Genomic DNA, 17,819 nt, shown 5'->3' with positions numbered 1-17,819 from the left:
ATGAAAACAATGAGTAGACATTGTTGTGAAAACAAAGAATAGTGAATAGCCATTGTTTAAACATATAGATTGTTAAAGGATTTACTTTATGAAAAAGTGTATTTCAAGACTTTTGATAGAGTGTATGTTCCTTAGCCACGTGTCAGGTGTTCTGAGGCAGTCCAGCCCACAAGATCATTTTCAATAATTCCCGCCATATAGCCTAACAATATCATATCATGTGCTCAAATACGTAAATATATTTAGGCTAGGGTGTAGGGACGGGAATCTATAATTTCTGAGAACTGCACTCACATTTTAACCTGGCAAACGGAATCCGCTCTTGACAGACGGAAAACAGGGCGTAGGCTATATGCTGACATATACTGATAGGGAGAAAATCCGAGCCATCTGACGTGGAAGGATTTATAGGTTTAGACGAAATTGCTTTCCGACAGTGAGATCAAATACAGTGGTATGTTTCAGTGTGTATATGTGTCTGTAGTATTTCACATTGATTTGGCGCGAACGGTAGCCTACCAAGGATCATGCCCGAGGCACGTAAAACGTTTTCACTGTAGCCTTTATTTTCTGAAACTGGACTTTTGGACAACTGGGTCCAGAACGCTGTCAGTGTGGAAATTATGTCCACGGATGTCCTACTACTGCTGCTACTTGCCTGGATGGTCGGTGCTTCTGGGAGGTCAATTGGTCCGAGGGGACACGTGCGTCAGACCTACAGCCAAATCAGGTAGGCTACAATATTTAGGCTTTAAATTATTGATGAGTGTAGATGTGAGTGAAATGATCGTAATGTCAAGATGTGCATTGATATACCTAGGATCTATAAGCTAATGAATTCTGAGAAACATGCTCTTGCTTCTTGTGAAAGTTTTAACTGCGTCAACCTGTGCTGTGGGTAGGCTTATTATTGGCGGGTATAGGCTAAACAACAATCGATAAAAAGCGCGGGAGGACTGTAATTTATGTGCTATCAGTGACGCTCAAGATGACAATCACTTACGCTGCACTGTTGGAACAGCATGCCCTTTATATTTGATTTAAGCTAACTGTGCAGTGTTTCCAGATTTCTATTAAATGTGACCTATAATTAATTACAATAGTGAAATACTTTTTGTTGTTGTTGTAATTAAGTACGTTAAAAAGCTGATTTTTCTGTGTTTGAATAGTGTCAGCTTAACCCAACAACAGAATGGTGTGGGCATATACCGGTCATTGAACCCCCTAGAGTAGATGTCCATTTCCTCCTCGAAAATCGAATTATCATAAAACAAAAGTCCCCATCAAAATGAATGTTTTTTGCATGGGATGCTTCTCAATCCACCACATCCGCAAATGTCGGCCTTGTTCTGCATCTGCAGTGGAAGGTGGCAAAGCTACAGCGGTGTTTCTCAGACCAGGAGACATTCCGAAAATCGGTCTGCTCACGAAAACGTCTAGAAGCGTACGAACTGTTTGGGCTACAAACTAATATGACCCCTCTATGGGAAGATGAGACTCTCACGAACACATTCATGTGGGTTGTTTTGCTCTAGGCCCACAAGCCTCACAAAACTTGTCTGAAGGTAGCCCAGTACCAGTTAAACAAATTAATGGAAGTATATATGGAAGTATATATGGAAGTACTTTAGGGATTAAATATGGGTAAAAAATTAATAAAAATCCTGGGCTAAAAGCAGAAGGGCCAAATTCAATGTTTCTTCAAATATATTTTATATATGTTTTCTTTACAGGTGTCCTACAATTCTAAATCAAATAGCTAAATGATCCTTGGTGTGACCGTCTTAAAATATATATATATTTTACTAAGCAAGTCAGTTAAGAACAAATTCTTATTTACAATGAATGACAGCCTACCGGTTACCTGCCTTGTTCAGGGGCATAACGGTAGAATTTTGTACCTTGTCAGCTTGGGATTCAATCCAGCAACCTTTCGGTTACTGACCCGATGCTCTAAGCACTAGGCTACCTGCCGCCCCAATTACGTAGGTTAGCTTAGTAGAAACCCAGCCCCCGGCCATTAGACGTTTAAAGAAATATTCATGTGAGTAGACCGCTGATTGGCCAGCTCAGCCATTGATGCAGGATGACATCATTCTCTATGTGGAAATAGCAGGCTTTTTAAAAAACGGTCTGTTTGAGATACAAGTTTGAGGTGTGGTTTTTAGTGGGGGTTTTATGCTTTGGCCACGATATGAGTATAAAATGAGTCAACAACATTATTTAGGTAACAGAACATTAACTTTTAAAAATGAGATTTTCACTTTTTTCTGTAATTCATCCAAGGACTACTCTATATAACCATAGATCTACATAAGTAGATGAAAAAATACCTGAATTACCAGATGTTATCATTTTTGAAGGGAATATTTATAAAAATGTCAGTATTTAATCATTCTGTATTATGCTATGTATTTTATGTGCCAGTCTGTATTGTTTAGGTGGCTTGGATGGAATGCTGATGCGTGATACAGTATAGAGGGGATTGTTGGTGACAAGGTGACAGTTCGTGGTTAGAAAAATCACTTACTCTGATTACGTAATCTGTGCTATTTTGTTTATTGTTATTGTTGTGGCTTTGCTGCCTGGAGATTATTTGATTGGAAAGCAAAAGACCAAAATCCCAGTGTAATTAAAAGTGATTTTTAATACATCAATGATGTCACCGTCTAGATTGGTTGATTTTATAGATTAGGAATTAGCTCAATTTGTGCTGCATACAGTATGTCATAGTCTATACACTCTTGCAGAATAGCAGTGCCTGCCGCAGCTTCAACCTGACTAAACAGAATAAGCCTATACCTACAGTGCCTCTTCACCATGCACTGAACCCCCACGTCACTTCACATCAATGGTGAGCACTGTCAGGGCAAGCTGGGTACATACAGGAACTTAGTGCCCCAGGAATATTGAGACAGCAGGTGTTCTAATTACATCAGTGACCTCGAGGTCCAGAAACTGATATTGGTCGCAGCACATTTAGCCATCACCATGGCTTTTTACCAGTGCTTGTCCAGGCCAATCACATCGCAACACATCCAAGTCCACCTCACAAGCTGCAACAAAATACATTAATCATTGGGTCATATTGACCCAATGTATTCAAACAGGCATTATCTGTGTGTCTTGCACTGTATTGCACAAATCACAAATGAGGGCCCATAGTACACTGTAATCTCTATAACCACTATGTTTAAAGTAGCGATGATCTCCTGTATCCCTCAAAGCTCCAATTGCTTTGATCCTTGAACCTTAGTTTAGTTATAAAACCAAACTACATTTCTTAATGCTATCCTCTCACCACATTTCTGTATAGCTGCTTCTCACTGTTTTATGTTGTCTAATGCTTAGAGCAAAAACATCACATTTTGGACCTTTTGCATAATCATTAGCCTGTTTTTATAGTGTTTTTGTTGTGAGGGGGCTGGGGGGATAAATGTTGTACTCTTTTAGACCTCGGATTGGATGTGTTTATTTTAGTTCCCAGATATTGCATCGATTCAAATAACCAACTCATCATCAAGCTTTGATTATTTTAATCAGCTGTGTAGTGCTAGGCCAAAAAACAAAACGTGCATCCAGGGAGTGCCCCAGGGCCGAGTTTGAGAAACCCTGGTTTTACGGTTGACATATGGCACAGAACGGCCCGAGTTCGGGAAACCCTGTGTTAAACCACAAATGGGTATGCTGACCTCACCCTTCTGCTGATGGGCCAATCCCTTATGACAATAGAAGGGCATGGGAACTCTGATCATCATTGAAGACCATAGCATTACCAATTCAGTCAGTGCCTGCCTATAACAATTTAATCATCGATACTGTAATGTTACAAAAAATTCCAGGGGCATTTGCTGAGAGTGTTGAGATTAAGTTGCTTTTCCTCAGAATTTCTCTTTGTGACACCCAGTGTACACCTTCTTCCTTTACTTTACTTTAAAATACCTAGAGAGGATCATAGTCCCAACATTAATCATGTCTGACCTTGTGAGAAGAATATGTCATTGATTTACTCGTACTTCCGGCGCCGAACCGAGATGGCCGCCTCGCTTCGCGTTCCTTGGAAAATATGCAGTATTTTGTTTTTTTATGTGTTATTTCTTACATCGGTACCCCAGGTAATCTTAGGTTTCATTACATACAGTCGGGAGGAACTACTGAATATACGATTATCGTCAACTCATCATCGTTCCTACCAGGAATATGACTTTCCCGAAACGGATCCAGTGTTTTGCCTTCCACCCAATACAATGGATCTGATCCCAGCCGGCGACCCTGTGCCGACGCGTAAAAGGGGCAAACGAGGCGGTCTCCTGGTCAGGCTTCGGAGACGGCACATCGCGCTCCACTCCCTAGCATACTACCTCGCCAATGTCCAGTCTCTTGACAATAAGGTTGATGAAATCCGAGCATGGGTAGCATTCCAGAGAGACATCAGGGATTGCAACGTGCTCTGCTTCACGGAAACATGGCTAACTCAAGAGACGCTAACGGAGTCGGTGCAGCCAGCTGGTTTCTTCATGCATCGCGCCGACAGAAACAAACATCTTTCTGGTAAGAAGAGGGCGGGGGGGTATGCCTTATGATTAACGAGACGTGGTGTGATCATCATAACAACACACAGGAACTCAAGTCATTCTGTTCACCTGATCTAGAACTCCTACAATCAAATGTCGACCGCATTATCTACCAAGGGAATTCTCTCGATCATAATCACAGCCGTATATATTCCCCCCAAGCAGACACATCGATGGCCCTGAACGAACTTTATCTGACTCTTTGTAAACTGGAAACCACACACCCTGAGGCTGCATTCATCGTAGCTGGGGATTTTAACAAGGCTAATCTAAAAACAAAACTCCCTAAATTCTATCAGCATATCGATTGTGCTACCAGGGCTGGAAAAACCCTAGATCATTGTTATACTAATTTCCGCGACGCATATAAGGCCCTCCCCGCCCCCCTTTCGGAAAAGCTGACACGATTCCATTTTGTTGATTCCAGCCTACAAACAGAAACTAAAACAACAAGCTCCCGCGCTCAGGTCTGTTCAACGCTGGTCCGACCAATCTGAATCCACGCTTCAAGACTGCTTCGATCCCGCGGATTGGAATATGTTCCGCATTGCGTCCAACAACAATATTGACGAATATGCTGATTCGGTGAGCGAGTTCATTAGGAAGTGCATTGACGATGTCGTACCCACAGCAACGATTAAAAACATTCCCAAACCAGAAACCGGTGGTTGACGGCAGCATTCGCGTGAAACTGAAAGCGCGAACCACTGCTTTTAACCAGGGCAAGGTGACCGGAAGCATGACCGAATACAAACAGTGTAGCTATTCTCTCCGCAAGGCAATCAAACAGGCTAAGTCCCAGTACAGAGACAAAATCGAGTCGCAATTCAACAGCTCAGACACAAGAGGTATGTGGCAGGGTCTACAGTCAATCACGGATTACAAAAGAAAACCAGCCCCGTCGCGGACCAGGATGTCTTGCTCCCAGACAGGCTAAACAACTTTTTTGCCCGCTTTGAGGACAATACAGTGCCACTGACACGGCCCCCTACCAAACCTGCGGGCTCTCCTTCACTGCAGCCGAGGTGAGTAAAACATTTAAACGTGTTAACCCTCGCAAGGCTGCAGGCCCAGAACGGCATTCCCAGCCGCGTCCTCAGAGCATGCGCAGACCAGCTGGCTGGTGTGTTTACGGACATATTCAATCAATCTTATCCCAGTCTGCTGTTCCCACATGCTTCAAGAGGGCCACCATTGTTCCTGTTCCAAGAAAGCTAAGGTAACTGAGCTAAACGACTACCGCCCCGTAGCACTCACTTCCGTCATCATGAAGTGCTTTGAGAGACTAGTCAAGGACCATATCACCTCCACCCTACCGGACACCCTAGACCCACTCCAATTTGCTTACGACCCAATAGGTCCACAGACGACGCATCGCAACCGCAACCACACTGCACACTGCCCTAACCCATCTGGACAAGAGGAATACCCATGTGAGAATGCTGTTCATCGATTACAGCTCAGCATTTAACACCATAGTACCCTCCAAACTCGTCATCAAGCTCGAGACCCTGGGTCTCGACCCCGCCCTGTGCAACGGTGGGTCCTGGACTTCCTGACGGGCCGCCCCAGGTGGTGAGGGTAGGTAACAACATCTCCACCCCGCTGATCCTCAACACTGGGGCCCCACAAGGGTGCGTTCTGAGCCCTCTCCTGTACTCCCTGTTCACCACGACTGCGTGGCATGCACGCCTCCAACTCAATCATCAAGTTTGCGATGACACTACAGTGGTAGGCTTGATTACCAACAATGACGAGACGGCCTACAGGGAGGAGGTGAGGGCCCTCGGAGTGTGGTGTCAGGAAAATAACCTCACACTCAACGTCAACAAAACAAAGGAGATGATTGTGGACTCCAGGAAACAGCAGAGGGAGCACCCCCCTATCCACATCGACGGGTCAGTAGTGGAGAAGGTGGAAAGTTTTAAGTTCCTCGGTGTACACATCACGGACAAACTGAATTGGTCCACCCACACAGACACGTTTGTGAAGAAGGCGCAGCAGCGCCTCTTCAACCTCAGGAGGCTGAAGAAATTCGGCTTGTCACCAAAAGCACTCACAAACTTCTACAGATGCACAATCGAGAGCATCCTGTCGGGCTGTATCACCGCCTGGTACGGCACTGCTCCGCCCACAACCGTAAGGCTCTCCAGAGGGTAGTGAGGTCTGCAGAAGCGCATCACCGGGGGCAACTACCTGCCCTCCAGGACACCTACACCACCCGATGTCACAGGAAGGCCATAAAGATCATCAAAGACAACAACCACCCAGCCACTGCCTGTTCACCCCGCTATCATCCAGAAGGCGAGGTCAGTACAGGTGCATCAAAGCAGGGACCGAGAGACTGAAAAACAGCTTCTATCTCAAGGCCATCAGACTGTTAAACAGCCACCACTAACATTTAGCGGCCGCTGCCAACATACTGACTCAACTCCAGCCACTTTAAAAATGGGAATTGATGGAAATTATGTAAAAATGTACCACTAGCCACTTTAAACAATGCCACTTTATAATGTTTACATACCCTACATTACCCATCTCATATGTATATACTGTACTCTATATCATCTACTGCATCTTGCCATCTTTATGTATACATGTACCACTAGCCACTTTAAACTATGCCACTTTATGTTTACATACCCTACAGTACTCATCTCATATGTATATACCGTACTCTATACCATCTAACGCATCTTGCCTATGCCGTTCTGTACCACCACTCATTCATATATCTTTATGTACATATTCTTTATCCCTTTACACTTGTGTGTGTATAAGGTAGTAGTTGTGGAATTGTTAGGTTAGATTACTTGTTGGTRATTACTGCATTGTCGGAACTAGAAGCACAAGCATTTCGCTACACTCGCATTAACATCTGCTAACCATGTGTATGTGACTAATAAAATTTGATTTGATTTGTATATGTGTGTGACGATTCCAGTAGATTTGAACAGCATGATTTTCACTCAGGATGCATGATGTCTGAAGCATGATTTGACCATTTTTAGTCAAAATAGGAAAAGAACTTGCACATCTGTGTCGGCATGTTTTTACATTTTTAGGTCAACCAGATTTGGGTAGGTAGGTCACCCATAATTGTCTCTGCTTGCCATCAGAGTTCTTTCAGAGTAATGCATTTTCCTAGATGTTACTGCACTGTTGGAGCTAGAAGCACAAGCATTTCGCCACACCTGCGATAACATCTGCAAATCTATGTACGCGACCAATAAACGTTGATTTGATATTTAACACCGCTTTGAATTTGTTTTTATAGTCTGACAGATGTTTTATTATAGTTGCCAAGATAAATCTGCTTGGTATGTTTATCATTTTGAGTGTGTATATAGACATAAAGGGCTTACGTTACTGTATACTGATATCAAACTATGTTGTTGAAGGGACACAACAAATAAGATTGTCTTAAATTGGATATTCATTGCAAATCACAAATGGACCAAAACAGTCAAGCTCTGACTTGACGCATTCTAAAGCAATTCAAAATTCATCTGCAAACTGAATTTGCTTACTGTCATTCTGAAACGAATTATATAATAAAAACAATTTTATGAAACTAGTATGTCATGAGAGAATCATATCATAATTCCCAGATTAAGATATATTTATAGAAAAAAAGATTACATCAGTGAATCACTCCCTGCTAAAGCAGTGACTGCTCTAATAGCCTGGTGAATATTCTCCTAAAGTGCTTTTAACCTGCGCATATAGAGCTTTTAATCTGCATAGATAGAGCTTTTAACCTGCAGACTCATATTAAATGGTGCTGAGTAGTCCTAGCAGCTGCCTGGACTAAACTAACACTGCACAACTGTGCAAGAGGACAAGTACATTAGTGTCTCGTTTGTAAACAGACGCCTCACAAGTGCTCAACTGGCACCTTTATTAAATAGTACCCGCAAAACACCAGTCTCAACAGTGAAGAGGCGACTCCAGGATGCTGGCCTTCTAGGCAGAGTTGCAAAGAAAAAGCCATATCTCAGAGACTGGTGTTTTGCGGGTACAATTTAATGAAGCTGCCAGTTGAGGACTTGTGAGGCGTCTGTTTCTCAAACTAGACACTCTAATATACTTGTCCTCTTGTTCAGTTGTGCACCGGGGCCTCCCACTGCTCTTTCTATTCTGGTTAGAGACAGTTTGCGCTGTTCTGTGAAGGGAGTAGTACACAGCGTTAGTTTCTTGGTATTTCTCGCATGGAATAGCCTTAATTTCTCAGAACAAGAATAGACTGACGAGGTTCAGAAGAAAGGAATTTGTTTCTGGCTATTTTGAGCCTGTAATCAAACCCACAAATGCTGATGCTCCAGATACTCAACTAGTCTAAAGAAGGCCAGTTTTATTGCTGCTTCAATCAGAACAACATTTTTCAGCTGTGCTAACATAATTGCAAAAGGGTTTTCTAATGATCAATTAGGATTAGCTAACACAACGTGCCATTGGAACACAGGAGTGATGGTTGCTGAAAATGGGCCTCTGTATGCCTATGTAGATATTCCATTAAAAATAATCTGTTTCCAGCTACAATAGTCATTTACAACATTAACAATGTCTACACTGTATTTCTGATCAATTTGATGTTATTTTAATGGACAAAAAAATGTGCTTTTCTTTCAAAAACAAGGACATTTTTAAGTGACCCCAAACGTTTCAACGATAGTGTATATTTTAATGTTGTTTCCCAAATAGCACCCTATTATTCCCTATATGAGTGGTGTAAATTGCTGTCTGACATAAAACTATTTGAAAAAAACATTTAACTACATCATGATATTATCATTCATTCCAAGGCAATAACAAACACATTGTTAAATTAATATAGTACAAAGTTTTTGTTTATATACAGTACATGTTTCTATTGAGAGGTGGCTGTCCCACTTTCTGACTCGTAAATGTCATGTTTGAAAATAAATAATTTGTCATTTTTGTAACATTATTATTTGAATAGAACATCTTGAGTTGTTCTATTATTACATAGAAAGATATTGATCTATTTTGAGGTTGTTTATTTTTAAACATCTTTCTCAAAAAAATGCTTGAATGTCACTACCGAAACACTTAAAAAGACTGCAGAATGAATGTGCATTAAGCCACATTGCAGAATGAATGTGCCTTAGCCACACCCCTACAAATATCACCAGGTGATGGGATTGCACCCCTCTCCAGCATGGCCACGTAGTGAGTAGTCTGTCTGCAAACATCTTCATGTATTTTTAAGAAGTGTCACTACTGAACACCACGGGGGAGCAGTAAGAAAAAGTATGAAAATGTATGCACTCACTCTGGATAAGAGTGTTTTCTAAATGACTAAAATGTAAAAATATATGGTTTGGCTGGGATCTGTCCAAATTATAGCTCGCCAGCCAAATGCTAGCTATAGGGATTCATGAACTTCTTCGGGATCAGTGTCCCTTCCACGGGACGGTTGAGCTAGCGTAGGCTAATGCGATTAGCATGAGGTTGTAAGTAACAAGAACATTTCACAGGACATAGACATATCTGATATTGGCAGAAAGCTTAAATTCTTGTTAATCTAACTGCACTGTCCAATTTACAGTAGCTATTACAGTGAAAGAATACCATGCTATTGTTTGAGGAGAGTGCACAATTTTGAACATGAAAAGTTATTAATAAACAAATTAGGCACATTTGGGCAGTCTTGACACAAACGTTTGAACAGAAATGCAATGGTTCATTGGATCAGTCTAAAACTTTGCACATACACTGCTGCCATCTAGTGGCCAAAATCCAAATTGCACCTGTGCTGGAATAATACATTATGGCCTTTCTCTTGCATTTCAAAGATGATAGTACAAAAAAATACAAAAGAATGTTTGGTTTTTTCTTTGTATTATCTTTTACCAGATCTATTGTGTTATATTCTCCTACACTCCTTTCACATTTCCACAAACTTCAAAGTGTTTCCTTTCAAATGGTACCAAGAATATACATATCCTTGCTTCAGGGCCTGAGCTACAGGCAGTTAGATTTGGGTATGTAATTTTAGGCGAAAATTACGGATCTTTAAATAGACCCATGGGGCGGCGCACAATTGGCCCAGTGTCGTCCAGGCTAGGGGAGGGTTTGGCTGGCAGGGATGTTCCTGTCTCATCGCGCACTAGCGACTCCTGTGGCGGGCCGGGCGCAATGCACGCTGACACGGTTGCCAGGTGTACATTGCTTCCTCCGACGCATTGGTGCGGCTGGCTTCTGGGTTAAGCGGGCGTTGTGTCAAGAATCAGTGTGGCTTGACTGGGTTGTGTTTCGGAGGACGCATGGCTCTCGCCCTTCACCTCTCCCGAGTCCGTACGGGAGTTGCAGCGATGGGACAGGACTGTAACTACCAATTGGATACCATGAAATTGGGGAGAAAAAAGTGGTAAAATGTTTTAAATAAATAAGTCTAAATTGTCCAAACCGAAATGGTCACAACCGAAACAATTGACACCATAGAAATATAAAGAGGTCTCATCTTTGTATCTGTGCCATTATGGCGTCTGTGATTGCAGGCAGCGGCGCCATTGAGGCTATCTCCATTTTAAAGCCATGCTCTACCGAGCTACAGAGGACCACCATGTGAGTAGTGGACAAGTGTACACTTCAGGAAAAAGTGTAGAGTATTGAGATGCAAAGCAAGCAGGGTCTCCAACCCTCCAAGAGCCCAAACTTTGACATTTTTGGACCAAAAATAGATGTCTATAATGAACTGCCCTGTACTTTTTTGCATTGTAATGTACCCTACTGTACCCTACTCTACTGTACTGTACTCTACTGTACTATTACTGTATTACTTAACTCTACTCAAGTTTCTTTTTTTTAATAAGATATATAATATAAATTGATTATATTTTAAATTATCATAAGTGTGGCAAATATGTACATTATCTTGTTTCAAAAATATTTTGTTAAAAACAAGCTGTTCAGGTACTTAACTGCTTTGTCCCTCAGTGACTGCCGGCAGCAGCAGCTCCGCCTCCGTGGGCGCATAGGCCGTGCGAACATTGCTTGGATTGTTTTGCCAGCTATTTACTATGAGGGGGGAACTGCCCCAATGGCTGATCGCTCCCAACCCATAGGAATCTCCATCCAGTTGACTACCTTAAGATGATGGAAGCCCTCAATGGCAATATATCCATCTAGAGTCCTCTATATATCACTATGATATACAAATGACACCGAAACGGCTGTTGCTGTGCCAAAATAAAGTTAGGAAAAGTGACAATGCATACATCTAGCAACATAGTTAATTAGATGCATAAGTAATTAAATCAATCAATAGGTTTCAGATTCATACAATTGACATTGAACATTTTACAGAGAACAATAATGTAAAGGGTCGATATGCAGCAGGTGGGACGGAGTCAGGCGCAGGACACAGAGGATGAGTAATAACGGACTTTTACTCAAGACGACAACAAAATAAATTCCATGCAGGGAAAACAATCCAGCTCACAAAATAGTAGCGACTGCTAAACACAGAACAAACACGCACAAAACCATGTGGGAACCAGAGGGTTAAATAGGGAATAAATAATAATGTAATGGAAACCAGGTGTGTACAATAAAGACAAAACAAATGGACAATGAAACGTAGATCGGTGGCGGCTAGAAAACCAGTGACGTCGACCGCCGAACGCCGCCCGAACAAGGAGAGGCACCAACTTCGGCGGAAATCGTGACAGTACCCCCCCCCCCTTGACGCCCGGCTCCAGCAGCGCGCCCACACCAGCCTCGGGGACGACCCGGAGGACGAGGTGCAGGACGATCCGGGTGGAGACGGTGAAATTCCTGCAGTAAGGAAGGGTCCAGGATGTCCTCCACCGGCACCCAGCATCTCTCCTCCGGACCGTACCCCTCCCACTCCACGAGGTACTGAAGGCCCATCGCCTGATGCCTTGAGTTCATGATGGCTCGAACAGTATACGCCGGGGCCCCCTCGATGTCCAGAGGGGGCGGAGGAACCTCCCACACCTCAGACTCCTGGAGCGGACCAGCCACCACCGGCCTGAGGAGAGACACATGGAACGAGGGGTTAATACGGTAATCAGGGGGAGCTGTAACCTATAACAAACCTCGTTCAGTCTCCTCAGGACTTTAAATGGCCCCACAAACCGCGGACCTAGCTTCCGGCAGGGCAGGCGAAGGGGCAGGTTTCGGGTCGAGAGCCAGATCCTGCCCCCCGGCCTCACTGTGGTGGCGGTCGACGCTCACCTTCTGCCGCCTGATGGCCCGTTGCAGGTGCACATGGGCAGCATCCCATGTCTCTTCCGAGCGCCGAAACCATTCATCCGCCGCAGGTGCCTCAATCTGGCTCTGATGCCATGGTGCCAGGACCGGCTGATAACCTAGTACACACTGAAAAGGAGATAGGTTAGTGGCGGAGGGAGTTTTGGGCCATCTCTGCCCAGGGGATGAAAGCCGCCCACTCCCCCGGCAGAAACCTACCCACATCCTGGTTAACTCTCTCCACCTACCCGTTACTCTCGGGATGAAAACCTGATGTGAGGCTGACCGAGAACCCCAGACGTTCCATAAACGCCCTCCAGACCCTAGACGTGAACTGGGGACCCCGATCAGAAACTATATCCTCAGGCACCCCGTAGTGCCGGAAGACGTGGGTGAACAGGGCCTCCACAGTCTGTAGAGCCGTAGGGAGACCGGGCAAAGGAAGGAAACGGCAGGACTTCAAAAACCGATCCACAACGACCAGGATCGTGGTGTTTCCCTGTGACGGAGGAAGATCCGTCAAGAAATCCACCGATAGGTGTGACCACGGCCGTTGTGGAACGGGTAGGGGTTGTATTTTCCCTCTGGGCAGGTGTCTAGGTGCCTTGCACTGGGTGAACACCGAGCAGGAGGAAACATAAACCCTCACGTTTTAGCTAAAGTGGGCCACCAGTACTTTCCACTAAGACATCGCACCGTCCTACCGATGCCAGGGTGACCAAATGAGGGGGGCGTGTGGACCCAATAGAGCAAACGGTCGTGGACAGCAGACGGAACGTACAGCCGCCCAGCTGGACACTGGTTGGGAGTGGGCTCTGTACGTAACGTCCGCTCGATGTCCACCTCCAGCTCCCACACCACCGGTGCCACCAGGCAAGAAGCTGGAAGTATGGGAGTGGGATCCATGGGCCGCTCCTCTGTGTCATACATCCAGGACAGTGCGTCTGCCTTCGCGTTCTGGGAACCTGGTCTGTAGGATCGGGTGAAAACAAAACGGGTGAAATACATGGCCCACCTTGCCTAGCGAGTGTTCAGTCTCCTCGCCGCCCGGATGTACTCCAGATTCCGGTGGTCAGGCCAGATGAGGAAAGGGTGTTTAGCCCCCTCAAGCCAATGCCTCCACGCTTTCAGAGCCTTTACGACAGCCAGTAGCTCCCGGTCCCCCGCATCATAGTTACGCTCCGCTGAGCTGAGCTTCTTCGAAAAGAAAGCACAGGGGCGGAGTTTGGGTGGCATACCCGAGTGCTGGGACAGCACAGCACCTATCCCAGCCTCGGACGCGTCAACCTCCACTATAAATATCAAGGGGGGATCGGGATGAACCAGCACGGGAGCCTGGGTAAACAGAGCCTTCAGGTGACCAAAAGCCCTGTCCGCCCCAGCTGACCACTGCAGTTGCACCGGTCCCCCCTTAAGCAGTGAGGTAATGAGAGCCGCTACCTGACCAAAGCCTCGGATAAACCTCTGGTAGTAGTTGGCAAACCCTAAGAACCACTGCACCTCCTTTACCGAAGTTGGAGTCAGCCAATTACGCACGGCTGAAATGCGGTCACTTTCCATCTCCACCCCTGACGTGGAAAGGCGGTACCCTAGGAAAGAGACGGACTGTTGAAAGAACAGACAATTCTCAGCCTTCACGTACAGGTCATGCTCCAACAGTCGACCAAGCACCTTGCGCACCAGGGACACATGCTTGGCGCGTGTAGCGGAGTATATCAGAATGTTGTCGATATACACAACTACACCCTGCTCGTGCAGGTCCCGGAAAATCCCGCCTACAAAGGATTGGAAGACTGATGGAGCATTCATCAACCCGTACGGCATGACGAGGTACTCATAGTGCCCAGAGGTGGTACTAAATGCCGTCTTCCACTCATCCCCCTCCCGGATACGCACCAGATTGTAAACGCTCCTGAGATCCAATTTTGTGAAGAAGCGCGCCCCGTGCATTGACTCGATCGCACTGGCTATGAGAGGCAGTGGGAAACTGTACCTCACAGTGATCTGATTGATACCTTGATAGTCAATACACTGGCGTAAACCACCGTCCTTCTTCTTCACAAAAAAGAAACTCGAGGAGGCAGGTGTAGTGGAAGGCCGAATGTATTCCTGTCCCAGAGATTCGGAGACATATGTTTCCATAGCCGCCGTCTCCTCCTGTGACAGAGGATACACGTGACTCCTGGGAAGTGCTGCGTCTACCAGGAGATTTATCGCACAATCCCCTCGTCGATGGGGTGGTAGTTGAGTCGCCTTCTTCTTACAGAAGGCGAGAGCCAAATCGGCATATTCAGAGGGGATGTGCACGGTGGAGACCTGGTCTGGACTCTCCACCGTAGTAGCACCGATGGAAACACCTACACACCTCCCTAAGCACTTACGTGACCATCCCTTGAGAGCCCTCTGTTGCCACGAAATAGTGGGGTCATGATAGGCCAACCAGGGAAGGCCCAACACCACAGGAAACGCAGGAGAATCAATCAGGAAGAGACTAATTCTCTCCTCATGACCCTCCTGCGTTATCATACATAGTGTAGCAGTGGTCTCCCTAATCAGCCCCGACCCTAAAGGACGACTACCTAAGGCATGTACAGGGAAGGGCACATCAACAGGAACAATAGGGATCCCTAATCTAAGTGAAAATGAACGGTCAATAAAGTTCCCAGCTGCGCCTGAATCTACTAGCGCCTTATGCGGGGAAAACTCAGGAAATTCTATACACACACACATGTGCACAACAGGGAGCTCTGGGTGATTCGGGTGCCTACTCACCTGGGATGATCCACCAGTGCCCTGCCTGCTGCCTCGACTCCCTGGGGAACCTCCCCAGCACAGACCAGCAGTGTGCCCTCTGCGGCCACATATGGTGCAAGGAATGCCCCCCCCCCCCCCCCCCCCCCGGTCACCCTCAGAGCAGCACCTCCGAGCTCCATAGGTGTAGGATCGGAGGTGCTGGGGGATGGAATGGACGGGCCCCGATCCGGACGTCTGTGGGTGGCCAACAGGTTATCCAGCTGGATGGATAAATCCACCAGCTGGTCGAGGGTAAGGGTGATGTCCCTGCATGCCAGCTCCCGACGAACGTCCTCCCGTAGATTGCACCGGTAATGGTCGATCAGGGCCCCTTCATTCCATCCCGCGCTGGCTGCCAGGGTCCTGAAGTCCAGTGCAAAGTCCTGTGCGCTCCTCATCCCCTGTCTAAGATGGAACAAACGTCCTCCCGCCGCTCTCCCCTCAGGTGGATGATCGAAGACCGCCCGGAAGCGGTGGGTGAAATCCTCATATTGGACCAACGCTGCGCCTTCTCTCCCCCATACGGCGTTGGCCCACTCAAGTGCTCTCCCCGACAAACAGGAGATGAGGGCGGACTCGCTCCCGTGTCACGAGGGAGCCGGGTGGACGGTCGCCAGGTAGAGCTCCAACTGGAGCAGGAACCCCTGGCACCCGGTAGCCGTCCCATCATATGCCCTCGGGAGCGAGAGCCGAATCCCACTGGGTCCAGGTGACGGAGGGGTGGACAGCGGTGTGGGTTGGGGTGAAGTGGATGGGGGTGTGGGAAAACCCCCTCTCTCCCATTGCTCCATGGTGTGCAGCACGTGATCTATGGCTGTGCCAAGATTTTGTAGCATCGTCGCGTGCTGCTGGACGCGCTCCTCCACAGGTAACGGAGGACTGGGTGCACCTGCTGACTCCATATTTTAGGTGTGTGTTTCTGTAAAGGGTCTATGTGCAACAGGTGGGACGGAGTCAGGCGCAGAACACAGAGGATAACGGAGTAATAACGGACTTTTACTCAAGACAACAACAAAATAAATTCCACGCAGGGAAAACAATCCAGCTCACAAAATAGTAGCGACTGCTAAACACAGAACAAATACGCACAAAACCATGTGGGAGCCAGATGGTTAAATAGGGAATAAATAATAATGTAATGGAAACCAGGTATGTACAATAAAGACAAAAAAAATGGACAATGAAACGTAGATCGGTGGCGGCTAGAAAATCGGTGATGTCGACCGCCGAACGCCGCCCGAACAAGGAGAGGCACCAACTTCGGCGGAAGTCGTGACAAATAAAGATATTTCTCTGAATTCAATTTAAAGGTTTTGAAAATCCGGTTAAAAATCATGTTTGAACTATTTAGTAAATGTTGTATACAAATACAATTTATAAAGTGAATCTGATCACTACTGTGCATGGTTCTCCCTTTACTGCAACTTTTTCACTACGTTTCGGTAGTGACAAATTTAGTGCCTAACAAGCAATTTAGGACACTATTTTCAAATATGCAATACAAACAAAGTGTGTGAGTAGTAGATCTGTCTGACATACTGTATGTTGGAAGAGATGTGCGCTTCAAAAACTAGAATAACCAACCCCCAATTTGCACCACTTTTGTAGAATCACCCATATAGTGCACTACTTTTGACCAGGGCCCTATCATACTGCACTTCCCACTTTCAAGCAATGCTTTAAGCAATACTCTGTTCTACAATACTACTAACAAGTGGACGAATGCTGTTGCAAATTGATTGTTGTTTTATTTTTTAAAGATGCACAGGGGACTTCTGACGAACTCTTCTGATGAGCTGTTGGAATGGTCTATGATGTTGAATGTAGTCTCCTTTACATCTAATTTTTCTTGTGTTTCTTATAGATTCATACGAGAAGTACCATCGACTGTACAAGGACGTCAAAAAGTTAGCAGGTAAGAATCCTTCATCGAAATACAATGTTACAGACAGAGTATAGTCGAGAGGATCTGATTTAGGGGAACAAAGCAACTCTCACCACAGGATTATTTACTTAGTTATATACTTATTTAGAGCCCTATTTGGATGGGATAAGATTTAATGGGGAACCTCAGGTAATGCAATTATGTGCACGAGCACAAATCACCACATCCGTCTTTTTAGTTCCGTCTGAATTTGTCATGCCAGTCATTTTTACTTGGCAGAAAGGTTATTATCCTAGCACTAAAAACATACTGTTTTTCGGCAATCT

The 17,819-nt window shown here is 45.5% G+C and overlaps 1 protein-coding gene across 1 annotated transcript in view; it reads left to right on the top strand.

Moving 5' to 3' along the window:
• The first annotated feature begins 246 nt into the window (after window positions 1-246).
• Window positions 247-17,819, top strand: part of LOC111954197 (gamma-aminobutyric acid receptor subunit rho-1-like) — a 38,858-nt gene continuing 21,285 nt past the window's right edge. The window contains exons 1-2 of the mRNA XM_023973730.2: window positions 247-730; window positions 17,473-17,523. Of these exons, the coding sequence (XP_023829498.1) occupies window positions 624-730; window positions 17,473-17,523 (158 nt within the window). The 5' untranslated portion in view covers window positions 247-623. The remainder of the gene's footprint in view (window positions 731-17,472; window positions 17,524-17,819) is intronic.

The sequence above is a fragment of the Salvelinus sp. IW2-2015 genome, linkage group LG28, assembly GCF_002910315.2.
Source record: "Salvelinus sp. IW2-2015 linkage group LG28, ASM291031v2, whole genome shotgun sequence".
Taxonomy (NCBI): domain Eukaryota; kingdom Metazoa; phylum Chordata; class Actinopteri; order Salmoniformes; family Salmonidae; genus Salvelinus; species Salvelinus sp. IW2-2015.
This window is presented reverse-complemented; position numbering and strand designations above follow the sequence as displayed.